Source organism: Eutrigla gurnardus (genome assembly GCF_963514095.1).
Source record: "Eutrigla gurnardus genome assembly, chromosome: 1".
In the NCBI taxonomy this organism is placed as follows: Eukaryota; Metazoa; Chordata; class Actinopteri; order Perciformes; family Triglidae; genus Eutrigla; species Eutrigla gurnardus.
This window is the reverse complement of record NC_139915.1, coordinates 28,721,897-28,744,013: the sequence shown is the minus strand read 5'-3', so window position 1 is coordinate 28,744,013 and position 22,117 is coordinate 28,721,897. Positions and strand designations below refer to the sequence as shown.

The window sequence follows — 22,117 nt, the reverse complement described above, 5'->3', positions numbered from 1 at the left end:
CTGTTTGCTGCTAGATAGCAAGCTGACATTCACTAGAGTGATTCTAAGCTGGTTTGAGCACAGCGAGGCCACTTGATGCTAGGAGATTAAAATCCCTTGTTTCTATGTACTCTCCTCTTGAGAGGATTTTGTCATCCATGTGCTCAAGGTCAAAAATCTCCAGCACACCTCCGCGGCTGGCAACGCAGATGATATTGCAGTTTTATTTACACTCCTATCGCAATGGTTGCCTGAGCGTAGAGCTTTGATAAAAGCCTGCTCTTCCCCCGTGAGCCAGACATTTTCTAAGTAGAGATGGAAGGTATCCCAGGCCCCGAGAAAATAATTTTGGGCCGGATGAATCATTCCCCTTATTCCGTTTACACACCTTCTCAGCAGCAAACAGCAGCCACTTGCCTCCCATCTCTGGCTCAATGGCCTTTTCCCCATATTAATGAGCGTTGTAGGGGATCAATAGGATGACAGGAAGACAGATTGCCTCGGGTGGAGAGGGGAGGATGCTCCCGTGAGGAAAAAGGAAAACAAATTCCGATGGGCAACGCTCCCAATTTCTAAAGCCTGAAACCCCCAGCCGCCATGCCCTATCCTCACAGCATCCTCCATGTTGACTCACTTAAGCATTCTTCACTGGCACATTTACACTGTTAACCTGATTTATACACGGAGGTTTGGTCTCCACCGCTTTAACTGTGTACCTCAGACACAAAAAGGTCACCAATTATTCTATAGCAATTGTTTGTTCAGCGCACGCTTGCACGCTCACGGTGCTCCGTGTAGATACAGCGAGGTTTGATCATGTGGTCGGCAGAGTGTGAGACCTCTGACTTAACATAAAACCATTAAGGCTATGCAAGTCAACACGTCCGTGGGAATGGTGTCCTACGACTCGGAAGCACTACAGCGTGTAGCGCTTTAAACTGCATTAACAGTTTCACAAACACAACAGAGGACATATATTCTGTTACAGCAGATAAGGATAATCCCACAGAAGTGGACAGGAAATATGATTTCTCCTCTAAGAGTGTTGTGAACCTGTCATTAATCTGTCAACTGGAGGTCTTGCCAACCTACTCTGCCCTTTTTCATTGATCTTTTTTTTTTTTTTGAACAAGAATCTATGACAGGGAGATCTAACCAAGACACTTTTCTGGTGTTATGAGCCTGATGCGTTTGGTGTTGTCTTAGAAATGAAATCTTCTTCCCGCCACAGAAACACTCGGTACACAACGTGAGTGAGTGACATGAGACACTGCTTAAGAAAAACAACCACAAGCTCAGAAAGCCATGACTGCAGCCACCAAATATGAGGATGTTGCCGCCAGAGCAACTGCAGCGCAACCTACATTAAGTCACCTAAGTGGCAGAAAATTAATTAAATTATTAGCCTCTAAATCAGTCAAATTGACCAACTAAATATTTTTATTGCTTTCGCCAGATCATCAGTCAATAACACCGACTCATCTGATTTTGTAATAATTTGATGGCTTGATTTCCATTCCACAGGAAAGTGTGAAAGGCGTGTGCTGTGATTGTAATGCTTCATGGTTACGGAAAATGAGCCGACAATGGACATGAAAGGGTGTGTCGCCTCACCTCTCTCAGCCCTGACCATGTCTATTATTGTTTCACGTTCTAGAGGGATTTTTTTTAAACTCTGGGGTTTAGTTACTCTTTAAATACAAACTGTTTTTGTAGTGTTTTAGTATCTGCCATAAATTGAGATAATAAGGTCAATGATCAGACAAGAGGATTTTTGGAGGCGAGTAGTGACTCCAGAGGGATTAACAGCAGAGCAGAGAAGTACTGCGCTGAACATCCAGACCCATTTTTCAATGTATACATTTCATTTATCATGGTGAGAGGATTAGTGTGGCATTAGTGCCTTTCACATGCCAAAGGCACTGCATTTACGATATTATCCATCATCAGCCCGTACACGTGATTAGCGGTGTCACATGTATGTGCACTTTTGAAACGGCTATACAACGTGGCAACTATTGTGCTGTATAATACATTAAATCCAATGACAGGTCTCGGGCATTCATACTTTCCACTAAATATGGAAATTTAAATCAGATTATAATGTTCAGCGTTGATATTATACATCTCCTGTCCTCCATAGTGTTTGTTCTCCTGATTTACTTTCTGCTTAAGTGTCACTTTGATTCTGTAGTCCACAGCTGAATAACATGTGATAGAGGGGGGAGATGAATAGATGATAGGTTTCACTTCAAAATAAACCTCTACATTCCCCACTCCATGATAAAAAAAAGTACTTCAGGTGGTTTTGCAATTCAATGTGGCCTTGCAAAATATTTAACAGGACAAAAACAATCTGTTCACTTGACACAGGAGACTGGTGACTGGCTATTGTGTGCTGTTATGTTTTTTTTTTCCCCCGTCTTTTGTGTGATTTGCTAGGCTCCTGGGCTCATAGATGTAGATAACAGGTATAAACTATGGATGCAGGGTATTGCATATTTAAACTGTAGAGAAAAGAATATGAAAGGGTTAAGCTTGAGAAGCTTTTGTTTAGGGAATGTTATCCCAGATCACATGACAGACACAATACTGAAGCGACAATCAAGATAATATTAATAAAACACGCCTTTTTCCCCACTGTGCATGCAGAAGAATGTCAACAATAGCCTGAATGCAATCTATGTTCTTCTCAATATCTCTACAGAATATATTTGTCATTCATTTGTCATTGTCAAGGTTTCTGTCAAGAGGCGAAAAAAGAAAAGAAGCAAATGTCCTCATCGAAACCCAGATAACTCCCAACTCCTACAAAACGGGAAGCCAAACACGCTCGGCTGTTCAACAATGTTCTTTTTCAGGCAGGTGGATGTGTCTGTCTGATGATGGCTGGTGCTGCGGGCTGTGTGGCCAGCGCCATGATGATGTATGCACACCTGCCATGGCTCCTGGCTAACAGTCTCACAGCTGAAACAGTGGGGGGAAGGGGGAAAAGGGAAGGGAAGGCCCGGACAGGATGGAGGTAGGGGAGCGGGGGACAGGGAAAGAGGGGTAGACGCCTTGAGGGGCGATGCTGGGGGGGAGGGGAAGCAAGGCAAAAAGAGCTAGAAAGCCGTATCCATTATTAATGGTAGTTTGGTGTATGGAGAAAGAGATCTAATGTGGCCGCCAAGGTTGTAGTGCGTGTGTAATCGACAAAGACAGATTCTCTCACTGTGCCTCCCGAGTCTTTCCCGTTCCCCCATTCTCTTCTGCACACAATATTTCTCCTCTCTCCCAGCGCACCCTCCCACTGTTTCTCAGAAACAAGAAATGTATTTGCCAGAGATTATCCTCACACAACAGGTTGCACAAAAGCCCCAAAAATGGAAATTCTTGCTCATTAGTTGATGAAGGGATTTGACGAGACAAAGGTGAATACACTAAACGGAATACGTACAGCTGTAGTTAACCATATAATGTGTTGGTCGACTGAAATTCTACTATACTCTGCAACCATTCGCATACCATCACCCCAAAATAATGGATTAGAAGAGCTATTCTCATTATTAAATTAACCCCAGCGATTGTCCGACCAATGTGAGTTTAGTCTGACAAGAGTGACCAACCAATCGACCAACCAACCAGAAGGCATGAACACAGTTGTTTGAAGGAGATGTTTTCACAGCAATATAAAATAAATATTAGAGGGAATTATAAGCCGTGTAACTTCCTAACACTGTCAAGAAATCAAAGCAATTATTTCAATAAAAAAACATGCATTTCCTTCTAATTAAATAACCACTATAGATGAAATTAAAGTAAAAAGATAACATTTGGATTTTTTTGACAGTTTACGCCGACTTAGGTGAATCGGCCAAGAAAATAACAAAGTTCGTCACATTCATCTTAACGTTCAACACAAAGTGAAACAGGATACTTGACATGGTCTGAATTTGAACATTTCAACTTGCTCAGATTCTCACAGACACAAATAAACACATATACTGAGTCTCTGGTGCCAGTTTTCCTTGTGGGAGCAATAAAAACTGTTATTGTCAAATATTTTCACACTGAGCATATTATTCGAGAAATAAACCGCTAATGAGTGCAATAAGCAAAAATGTCCAATATTTTTTTTTCCAGGAATATTTCACAGTGTGACAATGACAAAGGCATCCTCACAGTCCGAGTGCAGGTTTATAAGTGAGATTAGTTTTTCTGTCAGTTCCACTCATCCTTCTGCAACAGGCCCGCTGTGGGTTTTGATTTTTAATGTAAGCTCAATACTTATCCCTCACTGTCTGGAGAAGAGGAGGAGGGTGGGAACAATGGGAATCTGAGAAAGGAAAACAGTCTTTAATAAAAGACAATGTACCTTCGGGTACTGGGGAACCCACTGAACCACAACTGTGCAACGCCACATGGAAATAAATTAAACTCTTAAGATACTTAAAACTAAGATTGCGGGTACGTGGAAAGAAGCCCTTTGGCCCAAAACCAGCTGGGGCGGGCCAAATAACTGCACCACCATGACGAATCTAATGCAATTACACACATCGAGGTGTTGGGGGGCTGACAGAGAATGATGAAGCCAACATCAAATGCTGTGTTGATAAATGGAAAGCAGGGAGCGGCTGACCAGAGGAGGAGTCGGAGGGGAGGGGGTCGGAGGGAGAAGGAGGGGTACGGTTATTGATTGTACTGCCTGTGTTCTTGTGTGAGGAGGATGACGAGGGGAGGGAGGACAATGTGTTAAGAATGGAGGGCAGGGTTCGCCCCGCGGGCAGCAGTTAAAGCCTCGTGCCCCCCTGAGAACACACCAAACAAGCCTCCGATGAGTTGCCCATTGGGCACACTGAATATCTGATTGACACACACACACACAACCAGTAACGACGACTAACACCCTATCCGACCCATCCCCCTCAAATAAACACAACAATGCATCCAGGGCTGATTGAAATTCTAAAGCGAGCCTTGACGCCACAGGCACAGACAGCGATGGGCAGAAGTGGGGCTGGCAGTTGTGGCTCACTAGGGTCCCATAAAAAAACAGACGCTAAATCACTTAACAACTACTAAATTAGTTGCTTGTGAATCTGCTGGGACACAGGGACCCTAACCGTCTGTGGAGACAGCGTGAACGCCTAGCGTAGCGCAACGACTCGCGGTGTGAAGGATAACATATCACTCGTGGCTAAATGGACTACGACAAAAGGGAAGACGGACTCACTGTGTGCCACGATTCAAACAACTCACTGCAAAGCTGCATTACCCACCATTAGAGACAAGGAGGAGAACGCATGGCCAAACTGACAGTGGTGATACTTGACTCCGAAGGACGTCCCCACCTCCCGTCACATGACCACCCAAAATCAATTTATCAGGAAATGAGGACATGAGCGGCTGGTGACTGACAATGCCATGTGTGCATCTCATTTTCCCTGAGGGAAGCTTAGCTGCAGGATTTATCACCACCTCTGATCTCATTTCCTTTTTCATATGCTCGTAAATCCCAGGTAAAGCAGACATTTCGGATGCTACACGGAGAGTGGTCAGCACACTCAGATTGGACTCCTGGAATTAATCTGGGAAAATCCTCAATGCTAACCTGCTTAGGGGTAAACCAAATATCAATTACACTAAGCAGAAAATCTGGGCCAGATAACCGCTGATCCCTTACCCAACAATTAAACCAGAATGGCAATCTGGAATCTGGTTCATTGGATTCTTGGTGCATAATTGGCATATATTACCTTAAAGCACAGCAGATGCTCATAGAAGTAAAAAGCTAGTGGCTTAGGGGAGACAATATTATACTTCAGCACAACAACAACACACACAACTGAATTTCGTCTAATGAGTAAGTAGGATTGGTAATGGTAACCTAAATCCCGACAACATTACCAATCTCCTCTGAATGCAGGTCAGCTCAAATACGCATATGCTCGACACTCAAGGGCAAAACAACTTTCCCCTGGAGGGCTTCTCAGGTGACAACTTAAGTAACGCTGTCTGGCTGTGAGTCACACTGCATTCCTCAGAGAAAAATGAGGATGTTGCAGCCAGGTGAGGTTAGCGGAGAGTAAACAGGCTGACACTGAGGACTGCAATTGAGTTCACACAGCACCACAACAGTGGATGACATGTACTCATTTCTTCCATCACATTTTCACGTACTGGTGCTATTTGTTACATGAAAGCAATGCGAGCCTGATTTAGGCAGGCATGGAGTCAAACTGTGAGCTCCAGTTTCACACAAACTGGGTCAGTTAGGACATAGCCAAAACAGCCCAAAAGATCTCAACGTATGCAATGAACTAGTGCCTCATTAGCTGCTTTTATTTTTTATTTTTTTGGACTACACCTACCGTGTGCTACCTTTGAGCTATTTTCAACTAACCAGGAGAAAAGTCTGCTTTTATCACCCAACCTAGTTCGGTCAATTAGGAACACAATGAGCATCCTGCACGCTCCTGTGTGAGTACAGTTCATTTCCTGCCATTATTGTTACAAGTGCTGGGCTCATTCAAAAGAGAATAGAATGGGGGGGAGGCCCAAACACTATTTACTCAGCAGGGAGAGACATGAGTCCCTGGCTTCCTAATGGCTTCCTGAATTTCACACAATTGTTCCCCCTCAGGAAATCGTATCGATACAGACTGCTACCGCGTTGACCGACAAAAACCCCACAACAAACGGATACTGTGCTTTAATTAAGTACCTTTGAATGGGAAGATTACCATTTTTGCCCCTTTGACTAACATTTTTTAAAGAGGTAGCCCTGTGAGGTGTTTAACCTGGCTTAACAACTAGCAAAGCTCTATCAAAAGGTACATTATGACAACAAAGCTGTCGCATTTACAGGTTATGTATGACATCAATGTAGAGAAAGTAAACATAACATTGCATTTAAAAGATCAGAGTTACTTCTTGACCAACAAGAAACTGGAACCCGAGGCTACAGAGCAGACAGCCCCGTTCCGATTGCGTCAGCTTTTGCACATTTTGGGACTTCTGAAATAAATCCAGCTGACTCTTTGATGTGCTAGCTTGCTAAAAATAAACAACGCACTCATTAATAACAGCTTATAGAGTTTCTGGGTCGTAAATATTTTTTTTTTTTTACATTTGAGCGAGGCTAGGCTAAAAAGCCTTCCCATCTTCAGTTTCACCAGTTGTTATTTCTGATGTTACATATGAGAAGGGGTTAATGCAGTTCCTTCTACAGCGTACACACGAACCACAGGTATGTGTGGGACTAGCAGAAACACAGCCCATAAAATCCACACTCAATGTCTGTCTAGCACGCGAGGAATGTTCTCAGAGCGCTTCACCATCAGCATCGGGCCAGGAGGGGCTATCCTCGCCTCCACTTTGAAGTCTGTGTGGGAGACAGGCAAACTGGGAAAGGGGAAGTAATCGCGAGCTAGAGCCGGGAGGCTAGCTATTGCGAGGTCAGCCAATTTCTTTCTCATTAGAAATTAATTAACGACGTAGCCAGTGCGGGGACCGAGCCACGGCATCGCTAGGCATCCCATGCATCGCCCCACGGGGAGCACTTGAACCCCTGACCCCCCCAACCACGGTCGTTTGGGGCCAAAAGGGGTGCGTGACATGGCCCTGGCCCAGAGACACTGCCCCGCCAGGCTGGGAATGCAGTGGCACTGTGGGGGGATTGGGAGAGGGACAAAGAAGGGGAAGAGGGGCTCCACAGATTCAGGGCTCATTGGGTTAGAGAACTTCATTATTAAGTCCCCTGTCAATCCGCAACAAAAAAGCACCCCACGGGCTAGCAGTGGCTAATAAAACCCCCACCCTTTATAACTCGAGACCACTTCTGACATCTCCTTTTGGAGGAGAAATGAAAGTGTGCAACCCCATCTTAATGAAAGTATTCACAGCTTTCAGCTGAATGAACTGTTGCTTCGTGCTGAAGCTGGATCGGTGAGAAGCGCCAAAACCGACTTGAATAAAGCTGCTTTCACACCTGCTTAATTAGATAATGTTGGGTGAATTTTCATTTAGATTTGCTACACTTCACTACAATATTATACGGCATATGGCACAAACAGACTGCAGGACATATTTGAGGATCTTCCTCTGCGTGTGTGCATGTGTGCTTGTGTGTATGCGTGTGCTCTTTGAGTGAATGTGTTCAGCAGGTGTCCTGAAAGCTTGGATGACATGCTTATGCACTCAGGACTGATTTAGACCCTGCAGGTAAATTAAGTTATTCAAGCACTTGAATTGTTGGTTGCAGTGAAAATGTTATACAGGAACTCACTGTCCTTCATACATTTTCACATTCTCTGTCATGGTTCTATCTAATGGTTATAACATCCCTCCACTGCCTATAGTTCATGAATAATTCTGCTGATACCAAATACACATGATAATTTCACTGGCTGTTCATTACTCATCACGCCAATGTATGCAATTAATTCTGTGCATCCACACAATTCGATTAGCCTATAAATATAATTTTCTGTGCATCCAAACTCTTTCAAGATCGTTTCTTTTCCCATTTGGCTGGATTCCTTACTGACAATTAGTCAGCAACGTGTTTGATAACCGATTTAGCATTTGAGCAAAAAATGAGGAACTGCAAAAAAAAATGTTGGTTTCAGCTTTTCGAATGTGGGCAGTTGCTGCATTTCTCTGTTTTGTAATCATAGTAAATTGAATAAGTTTGGGATTTTGTGCTGTTGGACAGACAAAAAAAAGCAACTGAAAGAGGCTTTCATTGGGTCTTGAGTTCTGGGAAATTCTGTCATTATCAACTTAACGACTAACTCAACCAATCAAAAAAAAAAGATAAAATCAATAATGAAAATAATTGTTGGAGTTGTTGCAACCCTATTACATAAAGACAAACCACATTCAAACCAGGCCTGTAAGAAAAACCTAATGACCGTTTCCCAAAACATGTCATGCACCTCATCCTGGCGTGATTGAAAAGGAGGGAATAAATGAACAGACAAGTTTAGCTGTAGTCATTAATGTTCATCTCCCTGTGTTCTTGATGGGACACCTCATTAAGAATCTGTTGGTAGCAGCTGGCTCGCTATCCCACCCCATTACTGCACCGCCATGCCAAAAACCCCTGCCACTGGCCCTCCTGCCCCATCCCCCACTCCAAACACGTCCCTCGTGTCTCATATGACATCTGTGTCTCGAGGTCCTGTGAAGGAATGCCGCTTGCCTGCTATTCCTCCGCAGGTGCTCCCTGCTGGCCGCCATCCATTTTGCAGCCACGCTGGTGCTGTGACTGAGTGACCTGTCAAGACTGAGAAGTAGGGGGGGAGTGCAGTCGAGTCGAGGTTCAAGGGACAATGGTTAAGGAATCAGAGGGAATTCACACAGCTGCTTTCCATCACTACCCGTTGGGAACTCTTCAAGCTGGACAAAAAAATAAAAAAACCTCACCTCGATGAGTTCTGTGTCCTGTGTCCACCTGGTTATCCTCCTCACTGAGATCACCCTCCTCTTCCTCCTCTATACCAGACAGAGGAAGGTCACGTCTGCATTTACATGTCTTCCCAGATGCTGCTCTGTACAGCTTCACCCAACAGAGACTCAAACTCAGCTGTAGTCTATGTGCAATTTTAGCACGGTGCCAAAAAAGTTAATAAAATTACTCTCCACGCCGAAGTCATCCCAAGAATGTCATCAGCTGTGCACATGAGAAAAATGCCCCGAGACATAATTTCATAATGGGAATATTGTGCAATCTTCCTCCGTATTGTGTAAGCCTGTCAGTAACCTAACTTATTTCGCTTAAGTTTCACAGTGCAGCCAAACCTAGTATTTGATCAGACTCTATAAAACACACACTAGCTGCTAATATCATCTTCCCAAAAGGTCAAGGACCAGAATCCACATTCGTAAAAGGACACTCATAACCGAGGAGAGTGACTGAAGTCTCATTTTACTATAATAATCATTGTTGTCCAGCTGCATGGCCTCATATCAAACAATTCAGACAGACAGTTTAAAACAATTCTGTCGTATTAAGATCATAAAGTACTTGCAGATCTTGGTGAACACAAATCACAATGAAGACTTATCCAGAAGCTCCCATTTTAAATATTGTAATAAAAAAAAGACACGCCAATACCTCACTCAGGCCTTAATATTTCATCAACAGTCAAATTTATTCACCACGGTTGTAGAGTAAATCAAATTTCAAGGAGCAATTAGCCATTTTTATAGCCAAAAATCAAGCGTATTTTGGTGAGAGCTGCGTTACATTTATATAACAGAAGAAAAGCCGTCATCTTTCAAATAAGCACTGCTGAGGGACACATTTATTCAGCTGTGAAGGGCCAAGAAAGCAGAATCAAAAGAGACGGCCAATTCCATTACATCATGGCGATGTATTAAAAAGGCTTAAAGCAGTAATTTCACCATTTCGGCTGCCTCTCTTGACCTCCGTTAGCTTTAGATGAGCTCAGAGTTGAGGAGGAATGGGCTTCAATAACATGGTGAGAAGTCACTGCATTCGGTGGAGCCCCATGCCAAAGGGGAGCTCCCAGCAGCACAAAGGAGCCTCTATCTAATGCTGAACTTTTCAAAGAATCGTTTCAGTTTGGATTTAGCCGCAGAAACATCAGTAAATACCGGGAGAATTTTTTCCAGGGCTCACCATAGCAGCAGGTGAAATCAAAATAAAACCTGGGAGGTTGAGTGGAGAGGCTCCAAGAGGAGCTGGGACACGAGGCAACATATACATGACTAGCAGAGAGCCTCTGCTGGTCTTAACTCTGAACCCTAAAAAACTGTTGAAACTCTGCTGTGCTTCACACGCTGAGACGGTGCCATGGAAAAGTACAGTGAAGGACAAAAAAATGACACCTTCTATTCTTGCTGAAGTCTAAACACACTACGCCTACTATGGTTGTAAGCTAAGTGGTTTATATGGATTCCCACTACAGAAACCAGACAAACCCGTTTCTTCCTTGTAAAACAGACCAAGAAAATGGAGAAAATACAGACACCTCAAATAGAATTGCTCGGGCATCAGTCGCCAAAGTTTCAGCAGCTCATCATCTATTGGTATCCAATTAGAAATCTTGGTTGGAGTTTAGCACTGGTATGTTGGGTTATGTGTGCCACCTAGGGCTTGAAAGTGCACGCGTCAATATTTCCCACATCCCACAACTCCCAACCTCGTTCACAGCTGCATGCAAGGTTATCATTTTGTCTTTAATTGACAAAAAAAACTGAATCAAGACCCCCCCATAATCTCAGTCAAAGTATTTAAATACTTTTATTTTTCCATTTTTGCTGGAGAGTGTGTTCAAGTCGGGGAACTCTCTGATCCTTGTTGATAAAACAGCTGTTCAATCCCAGATGGGTGGCATACGCCTACACAAATACCCACCCAAACATACCCACCCAAACATACCCACCCAAACATACCCACACACACACACACACACACACACACACACACACACACACACACACACACACACACACACACACACACACACACACACACACACACACACACACACACACACACACACACACACACACACACACACACACACACACACACACACACACACACACACACACACACACACACACACACACACACACACACACACACACACACACACACACACATCCCACCACGTCTGAAGCTGCCAAGAGCCACAGGCCAGGCACAAGACGATGGCAGCCAGCTCGATTGAGCAGCGCTCACAATCCTCTCACTGTGACTGACTGCCCCCACACCCTTTCAGCACAAGAAAACTTCCTTTGACTCAATGAAGGCTGAGAGGCTCTGTGTGTACATGGGGGGATTGATACTTTATGAGCGCGTGCAAGAGCTCTGCCACATACACACACACACTGGTAAACCCAACACCAATAATATGATGAGTAATGGGAAGATGACAACATTTGTGGATGAAACAACAATACAAGTACATTTGGTGAATTAAATAGTTCACCCCACCCAATCTGAACTTGTATTGCTAGAGCACAGAAGGCCACAGCATCCATAAAACAATAAGGAATAATGAGATTCAAATTGCATTATCCATTTTAATGAACAAAAATCACTGTATTGAAAAAGTTGCATCGATTCTTGTTTGTATGCATCACCTTTGAAGCACACGCTACTTCACAACTGCACTACACGATGAACTACACGGCCGGGAAGACTTTCAGGTTAATTCATCGCACCCTGGACGTCCTCCAAGAAGACGAGAGAGAATTAATTTATGCCTGAGAGCTGCAGGATGTTGGAACTCCAGCAAGTACAGCCAGTGCAGCAAGATGAAGATTATTAATCAGTCTTTCAAGAGGAACACAAGCCTCTCTTAATTTACGACGAGGGCGGCTGCCTGGAATGAAACCAGCCACCTTACAATTAAATCAAATATACATTACACTAATTACATTTAAGGTTCTTGAGGGTAACAACCGATTGGACACAGAGATGCAAAAATCCAACTGAATCAGGAAAATGTAAGGCCAGCTCCTCTAATCTGATTTGTCGTTTATACTCATGGAATAAACTCATGGAATAAAGTCTGAGCGGCACATCTGTCATTTTAAAGTGCTCCTGCTTCCTGCTTTAGTTATTACACTTAAAGTGTATAATGATTTTCATCTTTTTGCTTCCTTCTCTCAAGATAACAATTTTCAATTGTGTCCAAATGATCACTGTTCAATCTTGTCATACTTCAGGATTATGTTATGAGATAATTATATTATTATTGTTGTATTGGTCATTGTAAGATAATGCCTTGGTAGACAATGCATTTAATACTGGCTATGTCATTACCACAGCAATTTCCCATGATCAACAACAAACAAACAAAACCAGACATGCCCTTCAAACTGCTTAGACTACAGACCTCAATTTAGACATTCTAGTTGATTTAAAAAAAAACTGAAACTGAAAGCTTGATCTTATTTAAAATGTCTGTAATGTGTGGCTGTAAAAACAGTTCAGCGTATAACAGAGCCTTGCACTCATTAGTCCAAGCTCATCTGACAAGCACAGCTTGCATGTGTCATAATCCTATGCAGCTGCCACTACCGACAGGAGACACCACGACAGGAGCTCGGCAGAACCAAAATAGCAAAAGTTTGAGGAAAAAATTTCAGGGAAAAAAGTCCTCACTGTCCTGCTGTGCTTGTATAATGATTCCTTTGGAAGGGCCACCAAGCCCATTCCTTCAAGGCTGCGCTTGCATGCCAGGCTAGAATACTTATTTCCTTGCAGTACACTACTTAAATCTAATGTCAATACACTCGCTGCCATTTGCTGCCTTCATGCTGCAGTTAGCAAGGTCGTGCACTGGAACGTGGTAGCTTGACTACTGCTGTGTTTCTGTATACAGTACAAGACTGGACAATGCCACGCTTTCCCCGAAGAAGTTGACCGACTGCGATTGCAGTCGAGCAGAACATAAATATTATAGTATCGTGCTGCCAGGCAACTACGTGCTACTCATACAACCTTCACTTTCAAGTCTTTTTTGGGCTATTTTGTGTGCTGCTCTGCTAAAAGTCAGTAGATTGAGGCACTAGTATGTCCATGTCAGAATGATAAATTATTTGTTTTGGTTTACAATGGCATTGCAATATGAAACTACCCGCAGTTTACAAAATGTGTGCAGAAATGTAGTCATAAAGGCAATGCCTTGGGAACAAAGATTTTATCAGTGCAGCTTCTCGCCGAATCAGATGCTTTCAGGATTTACAAAAACACACATGTAGCTGCACTCATGGACATTCTGCTATGGATCCCAAAGCCTGCCCCAACACAACAAACCCAGCTTTGTGTTTGTGTGACTGCAAGATTGTAGGCAGGCTTGAGGAGCAGAGCTTGACCAGTTTATTTTTATTTATATTGACCAGTTTATATTCTCAGAGCCCTTAAGTAGATCGCACAGCCTAAGTGCAAGGGAGCATAATGAAAGAGATGACAAACTAGACGCTTACTGACATGCAGACATCATTTCAGTGTCTTCTTTGTATGCTTTGCTCACACTGCCGCTAGCTCCATGGAAACTGAAAAGACTGCTCTCCCAGCGGTCATTAAGCATGAGCATCATTCAATCACAGCAGAAGAGGGCCGCCTGAACAGCAACACAGTGAATTAGAACATTAGGAAAAAAATGAAAACTATAGCAACATTGGAAATCACTGCAAACATGTTTGCAGCTACATCTCCAGTAAAAGGCAACAGCATTGTTGAAGTAACATCCCTCAGGATTACCATAAAGTCTCATCATACAGGGCAGCATGGACAGCTTTATGGCCTCTTGACACTATTGAACTTTGTTTTTTTTTTAGACTCCCAGTGTTTTTCAGCTTTTTTTGTTTCAACATGAAAGGGCAAGCAGACACAAAGAAGATACATAGCAGTCGGACTGGATAGGTGCTGCGTCTGGCATAGTTTTAGTCACAGCAGGGACACCTCTGAGGTTGAAAGAAGTTCAGCTTTTAAGAGTTGCACACTTGATGTGAGCCGACCAATCATAAACACCAAACAGGCCGGCTTTCAAAGTACAGAGAAAGGTAATGGTTCAGGACAACACTTATAACCCTTTCAATCAAAAGGTGTTGCTGTGTCCAGGGAGAACGGTTCTCCTCAGGAAAATTGATTAGCAGAAGTGTTAAATGTATAAAAATAAATAAAAAATAAATAAAAAAACATTTATCCTTTGCCAACGCAGATGGAATTGGTGGACCAGGAGCTGCTGCTGTACAGGTGTAACTTTTTAACATTAAAATAGAACAGCTGGTGGATAAAGAATTTCATGTTAACTTCAACCCATTGGTGGAGACACATTCACCATATACAACCTGTGGTACAACAATCCCAGAGTGCATAAACACAGGAGAACGTTTTGATAACATATACTTATAAGTACGCATAGGATAATATGAAAATTTAAAAATTGCCATTCATGATATTATCCAGATAATCATTATAATGTGCCTTAAAATGGCATTAAAACGTACAGAATCACTTTGCATTCCTCATATCATCATGAATCATAAGGTCTCCCTGCATAAATAAAGGATACATATATTTTTAAAATGTATTTCTGTACTTGTCACTTGTTTACCATGATAGTAAGCTAGACAGCTTTTTCAATCACTCGTGATATTTATTATTGTCTTGATAATAAAAAATGTGCACGATCGATTATTGCGAGTGTTTTTTTTATCCTGATGCACGATAAAAATCCTTTTTCCCCCCAATAAAAATGTAAATATGAAAATATAACATAAGCTTATATACACTTATTATCAGTGAAATAAACAGTGGTTTGTTTTACAGTGGTTTATAGGATTTTAAAAATAGTCAATACTTGGAAAGTTATATCCTGGGAAACCACAAAAAATACATAACTGAATGTGGGGGAAAATAAAGCCCTAAGAAAGTAATTGAAGGCCACTGAATGTGTCCCAGAATCTGAGGCTCGATTACAACTAAAAGCATCTCTGATAGAGGAAATTTCAGCTTAGAAAGAAGACAGCAGAAGCCATGACCTTGTCCATGAACCCCTCTGGGTTTTAGACCATGACCTTTGGCTTTTCAAAACAGCCATCCTGTCACCATCACAAGCAACAAGGCAGCCGATCTAGTCCATGTTTCAAATACACAAGAGGCTAACGATGCCAGTTAGAGAATCGGTTTTAAACCGCATGCTGAACGGACAATCGAAAAACGTGGAAATATTGGGTTAAAATGGATGGAGTGTGGAGGGAGTATTCATGTAGATTCAATCTAGTGTGCATTAAGAGTCCTGACGAGCACCTTATGTGTGGAAAGTTTCAATCATTGAGAAATGGGATCAAATCTTGTGCATTTCAAGGTGTGCATTATTTCCACGGAGCAAACAGTTGTGAATTGCCTCTTTAAATCCTGCAGTTCAGCACACACTGCAGGCACCGGGGAAGTCACAATATCAGAAATTTAGTAGTCGATACAAATAATGAAATTCCACGATTCCCACACCTGACATTTGGTCTGCTGCTGCCACTGACAAGGACAGACTGCAGCGAATCCAGCCGAACAATCTGCCGTCCCTCCAGGACCTGTATGCCTCCAGGACCCCTCCCACCCTGGACACAAACCGTTTGAGTCACTAACCTCTGACAGGAGGCTGAGGTCAAAACCAAAACCTCACGCCACAAAACCTGCTTCTTCCCAACTGCAGTCGGCCTCACCAACAAGGCCCGGGAACCCCGCTGAGTCGCACTCCTACATACCCAGGAGGTTTACACATCCTTACACAACTGTACCTGAATAACATACATACGTACTCTTGTATGAGTCAGATTATTTGTTTGTGTAAACATACTTGGTAATAAATCCTTTCTGATTCATATACACAGGTACCTACATGAAAATTGACCTCTGCATTTAACCCATCATCAATCTTGGAAGACATCGGCTGTCGCTCTGACCACGGATAAAGCCTCTGGGGACAAAGGGGCTATATTTCTGGGTTCCAGTGTAGCCAGTGGATCTCATTGTTTACGGTTAGATTAGCAACTTGAGATGCAAGACTGGAGTTGGAACTGAGATACGACAGGTAAGATCAGATTGTTTCTCGAGAAGCCAGTTTACAAGCTAACTTTAAGGTTTTTGAGATTGCATTTCGGCCAACGCACTCCACCTCTGTTGCTCTCATGGACTGTTTACCTGCATTCAAACAAAGCCTGCTCAAATGTAATTAGTCAATGCTCGGACTGCAAACGGAAACCAGTATGTTTCCAGTACTCACTGTAACCACTGAGCCACAGCCAGTGGTTTACCTTTGTGGCACTCCCCTAACTTTAGCACACACAACTACCTCAGTTTTTTTCCCCCAATACCGTGGATAAGCAAATGTACACAGTATGATAACAGTCAATTTGTCTACCGCAGTATAGCGTGACAATCCTATTCACAATGTAAAATGATCTGGGACATTTTCTATTGTCCCCAGGAGGAATGGAAGCCTTTAGTCTTGAGCCCCGATACCCAGTACATGGTACTGTAGAAAAATAAACAATCACATTTTCAGAATTTTGGTATTGAGAAATCGGTTCTCATGGCATCCCTAGTGAGCACTGTTTTAAATAAAAGCAATATATAAGGAAATAAACAAAAGTGGAGAGTCTCTCTGGCCAATAGTCCTATTATTCTGCCACCACAGTCAGCCAAAAGCTGAAAACGGACCACTGATCACCGAAAAAGATGCAACAGCAGACGTGATGCCATCTATTCAGAGGATATTGATCTGCCATTCCCCCTGCCAATTACATGTGATAAACTGCAGTGACAGTTGGGGTAAATTATTTCAACAATTGCCATCCTTTTAACCCCCACACACGAGTCGTATTAGTTATTTTCAACAGCGATCTTGAACTGCTGATCTCACCACGGCAGCTCTCATACGAAAACACAGAGCAGCAACAAAGTGAGTCTCTGCATCATCAGTGTCCATATCAGACAGCAGCATTTCCTCCTGGGCGTGGTTTCATTAGTGAAACAGAAGAATCAAACACTTGGCCGAGTGCGCAATTATCCGTCTCCTGGTGGATGGAGGTCATTAGGACTTTATGAGCGATTGCGGCACATAAATAAATGATCAGTAAACAGCATCCTCTTTACGTCAGAGACAACATGACTCTGCATGACGCCCTATCTCGGCTCATCAGAAGATGCTCTGGAAATGTGGAATAGATGCAACCGCTGTCACCTGAAGACGAAGTCGCAGAATAAATCTGTGAACAGCTCAAAGGGAAACCACATATTACACTCGGAACACAGATAACACTGAAATGAGCGACATAATTGAATTATTCTCGATTTGCAGGATGAATGAGATCCAACTTGGAGTACTTCTTATCCACATAAATTGGGACGTAGGACCACCAGGGCTTTGCAAACACAACAACACAAAGGTCGTAAATTATGTCCTTAGCAGCAGAGTCCACAGGAGAAGAACTTAAATGAGCCAAAGAAAACGACAGTTGTTTATAAAGTCTGGGCATCTGAGGTGGTCTGTGAGGATAAAACCCTGGTGAGTGGGTCTGTGAGAGCGGGAAGGGTTGCCAAATGTTTACACATTTCCGCAAGTTATTTGCATTGTCCTCTGGGAGACAATCAGCACACTATTCCCTCCCAGTAGGATTACAGAGATAAGATAGAGCCCAAATGGATTTTACACTCCTCTAACAGGGAGTTATCTACAAAAGCCAAACTTTTTGTGCCATTTAAAAAACAAAGTTCTGACAACTTGTAAGCTACGGGGGAGGAAGTGATAAAACAAAAATAGCAGTAATTTGGCTGAACTTTTACAGCTATTTCCAGAGTTTGACAAAAGAGTGTTACCATAATATCTGTCCCCAAACTAAATGCGATTTGAAACTCTTCGTAAACTGCTTTGTAGTCCAAGTTAAACCTTCAACTCTGCCAACTTTGACAAAGATAAGTCCCGGCCACAGTCAGGACCTCAAAGAAATGTGTTTTGAATAAACAGATATTTTCAAAAGAAGGGGACCCCACAATTAGTAATTTGAGACGCTCCCTGCGTGTGGGTCCCAGTCCAATTCTCTGGAATCAATCAAAGCTCCCAAAGGAACTCCCTGGACCCCTTAATCTCCTGGTTTTATTACTTTCCAGACAGTCGGCCTGTTTCACCCTACCCCCATCTCTCTCTTTTGTACTGATCTCCAGCAAAGCCAAGGAGGGACTTTTTTTCTTCTTCTTCTTTCCTCTCCCTCTCTATCTCCCCTTCCACTACTGCAGAGCGCTTTTCATGCAGGAGAGGGTCTTTCATCAAGCTCCACACACACACACACAAGACAGCCCAACAGCTAGCACAGGCTTGTCACTCCGAGCACTGTCTTCTATGCACATTTATTATTTTTTTCAAATAAACAACCCAGTTCAAAGACACATTGACTGTTTTTGCATACCCCCAGAATGATGGGGGTGGGGGGCACGTTGCACGAGTCAGTTATATTTATAATTTCCCAGCCCACATGCCGCGTTTGATAGTGTCTAATAGCTTAAAATGATAAGGATGTGACTCCAGTTCACAGCCCACAATGGGGTTTGTGAGCTGTTCACTCCAATGACTGCTGGGAAGACATGTTTCCCCCTTTCCTCATGGCTCTCCAATTTATCTCAGCCACTCATAGCTCGGGGTGCTTATAACAGATCGTGGTGAGTTACGCCGAAACACACAGACTCAAATCGATATCGCCAATATCATGGAAATCCCTCTAATATCAGTGGAATATCTGACGACAGAATACCACCGGTTGGAATAAGAGGCTGCAGTGCCCTCACTTCAAAACAATTAACAGAAGCAAATGAATTGGGGTCTGTTTATCCATCAGCTAAACATGTATTGACGCCCAGGTAATGAGATGTCTGCTGGACTGATGATGCTAGCTTATTACCTGACAGAGAGCACTAATGAGTAGGTTTTTTTTTTCTTTTTTGGGGGGGGGGGTAAATCCAAGTTGCCTGCCATCCTTTTGCATTTCCATGACCACAGAGCTAGTCAAGCACGGGCAGATGGATGGATCTCAATTCAACAAGCCAACAAAAAACGTGTTATTTCGCTTTTCCAATTCCAAAATGCACATAGCCCCAAAGTCACATTAGTGAAACGGTTAAACCGCATCATCTGACGGAGAAACCCATCGGCGGTTCTGCCTCAACAGCCTTTTTTTTACGCAGACAAAAGGACGAAGTGGAAAAAGCGTGTTGCTTTATTGCTTTAAAAAAAAAATCAGGGGGGGTAATATAGTGTGCCCTTTAAGGGGGAAAATGAGCCTACTTTGTTTTAAAGTTGTGTAAATGGTGGAAGAGGAGCTGACCTAAACACACCAGAATTAGCTACCTAGCTCCAGAGCCAACAAGCTCACATTCCGTGCGTTTTTCTTTTATTTTTACAACTCGTGATACGATGTCGGCAAGTTCCTTCAATCGAGGCGTGATGAGAGACACAGACACGGCAGAGCGACTGGCAGCGTATTTGAAATAAAAAGGGCATTTACCTTTGTCGACATGCTTTGCCGCGGTGGTCTCCGTGTAGAGAAAGGTGAGACAGAGGAGAGAGAGGAGCGACAGAGCTCCCCGCTCGGCCATCACTTTTCACGAATAAATCTTTGCAGGCTTCAGGAGCCCCGGAGAAGCGTTTTTTTTTTTTAAAGAAATCCTTAAAATCCTCCGGTCACCTCCTGCAAAATGCACAAGCGGAAAAAAAAAAGTTCAAAGTCCTAAAATGTGCAGAAACATCCGGAGCCAGGTACTTTTAAAACTAGCCGGATGAAACATGTAGCTGGGAAGGAGAAGAGCCGCAGGTTAGGAGAGACTGTTTTCTCAACTTGGTTCGAGGCAGAGGTCGGAGAGAGAGAAGAGAAGAAAAAAAAACACTGAAATCAATCCATTGCCACGGAGGCGCAGCGCACGGACACGAAACAGGTTTGCGGGCGACTGAGCACCAACGCGCCGACTTTACAACCCAGATATACGTCAAGCGCGGAAAAAAAGACGAGAAAGAGCTCAGTCGGTGAAAAAAGAGAAGATCCGGCCAGAAGGAGAAATCTCCGCCGCGGCCAGCTCACTGCTCACCACCGACGGGACGTAAGAGAGCAGCGTGTTGAAGGGCTGGATCTTCACCGGCTCCCCGGAAAACAGGGTGTGGAGTCACACGGAAGTTTGGATCCTGGCCGCCCTGTGTTGCTCAGGCGAAAACTAAAATATGGTGTGGGATTTTTAAATCCAAAGAGGCGACGACAACAGCTCGTCGTCTTCACACCGCAGATGTGCAAACATTCAAATTTATTTCACAGCACCCGGCACGAGTTAAAGGTTCAAGACGTACTGCCATTTCCACAAGGGTTTCCGTCTTATTAACGCTCAATTACACGATATATTTCCTATTATACATTAAACACAGTTAAATACTCTCTGTTTGGGGCAGGTTAGTTACTAATTAGCACCAAACAGTAAAAAAAAAACACACCAAAGTGAGCTCTTTTCAGCTGTTGTGATTTTTAATTAATGTTAAACTGTAAAGCTTACGAACCTAATGTAATGTTTCCTTTACGTGCTGATCGGAAGAAAAGCACGTGATGTTTTCTTTTACCTGTGTATTTGGAAAATACGTGTTATGCTATTGTTATAACCGCCCTAGCAGACAATAGTCCATTTGTTATGGATAGAACAAAACATGGCATTGGGTCTTTATACCAAGTTAAGCGTACATAGATTACAGATTGTAATGTTCACAAACAATACTTGTTGCACTGTAAAAAAATAAATAAATAAATAATAATAATTACGTACCATCCATTACTGAATCTGTCCTCTTCTCCGCCAGAGTTTCCAACTCGTAATTGCGATTTGAACGGGGGGCTTTTGTGTGTCTTCCGAGTCGGCAACTCGTATGTGCCATAATTTCGATACCACCTGAAGGCAGCATTAGCTAACATATGCTAACGTTTAAATTAGCATAACGAACGAAGCTAACTAGACATCTCTTTCTGTAAGATACGGTTAAGTTAAATACAAACTGAAAAACGTTAAAGATGGCCACACTTATTCTCCTCTTGGCAACATTTCCAGATTAACTAAATACTTTAAGATAATGTTTGCTAACATTTCAATTAGCATAACGTAAGACCTAACTATACGGTAGACGTATCTTTCTGGAAGATACAGTTAATTTAAAAACAAACTGAAACCACACTTACTCTTCTCTCGGAAACAGAAACATTTCCAGATGATCTAAATACCTTTCTACCCTATTTTAATTATGAATATTATGACTTTTAACAATTAATACGAGTTATGCTATAACTACAGCTCCTCCATCTGAAACGAGAGAAAGATGGCGACCGGAAGTGACATATCTCCTCCAAAGTATGACACAATAAGATATTAATATACAGAAATATAAGAACGGTACAACTAGCATAATGATGCAACTTTACATTTTGAGCAGTAGTAGGCCTATAAGTTAAACAAGTGGACAGTTGAGGGTTTTTTTTTTGGTTCAACTAAAAGAGTCCAAAATTCACCAAACTTAAAAAAAAGTCATTATAAACCAAAAAGCTAAAGCGAAGCATTTGGCTTACAGATGGACATGTTTATCTTCGAGGA

The 22,117-nt window shown here is 42.7% G+C and overlaps 1 protein-coding gene across 15 annotated transcripts in view; it reads right to left on the bottom strand.

Moving 5' to 3' along the window:
- neo1a (neogenin 1a) overlaps positions 1–20,614 on the bottom strand; it is a 150,931-nt gene extending 130,317 nt beyond the window's left edge. For 11 of the 15 annotated variants that reach the window (XM_084007557.1, XM_084007570.1, XM_084007558.1 and 8 more), the window contains exon 1: positions 20,008–20,613. In XM_084007557.1, coding sequence (XP_083863683.1) covers positions 20,008–20,098 — 91 coding nt within the window. In that variant the 5' untranslated portion in view covers positions 20,099–20,613. Of the gene's footprint in view, positions 1–20,007 lie in introns of all 15 variants that reach the window. The other 4 variants (XM_084007566.1, XM_084007568.1, XM_084007563.1 and 1 more) reach the window with 2 other exon arrangements.
- Between the last annotated feature and the right edge of the window lie 1,503 nt (positions 20,615–22,117).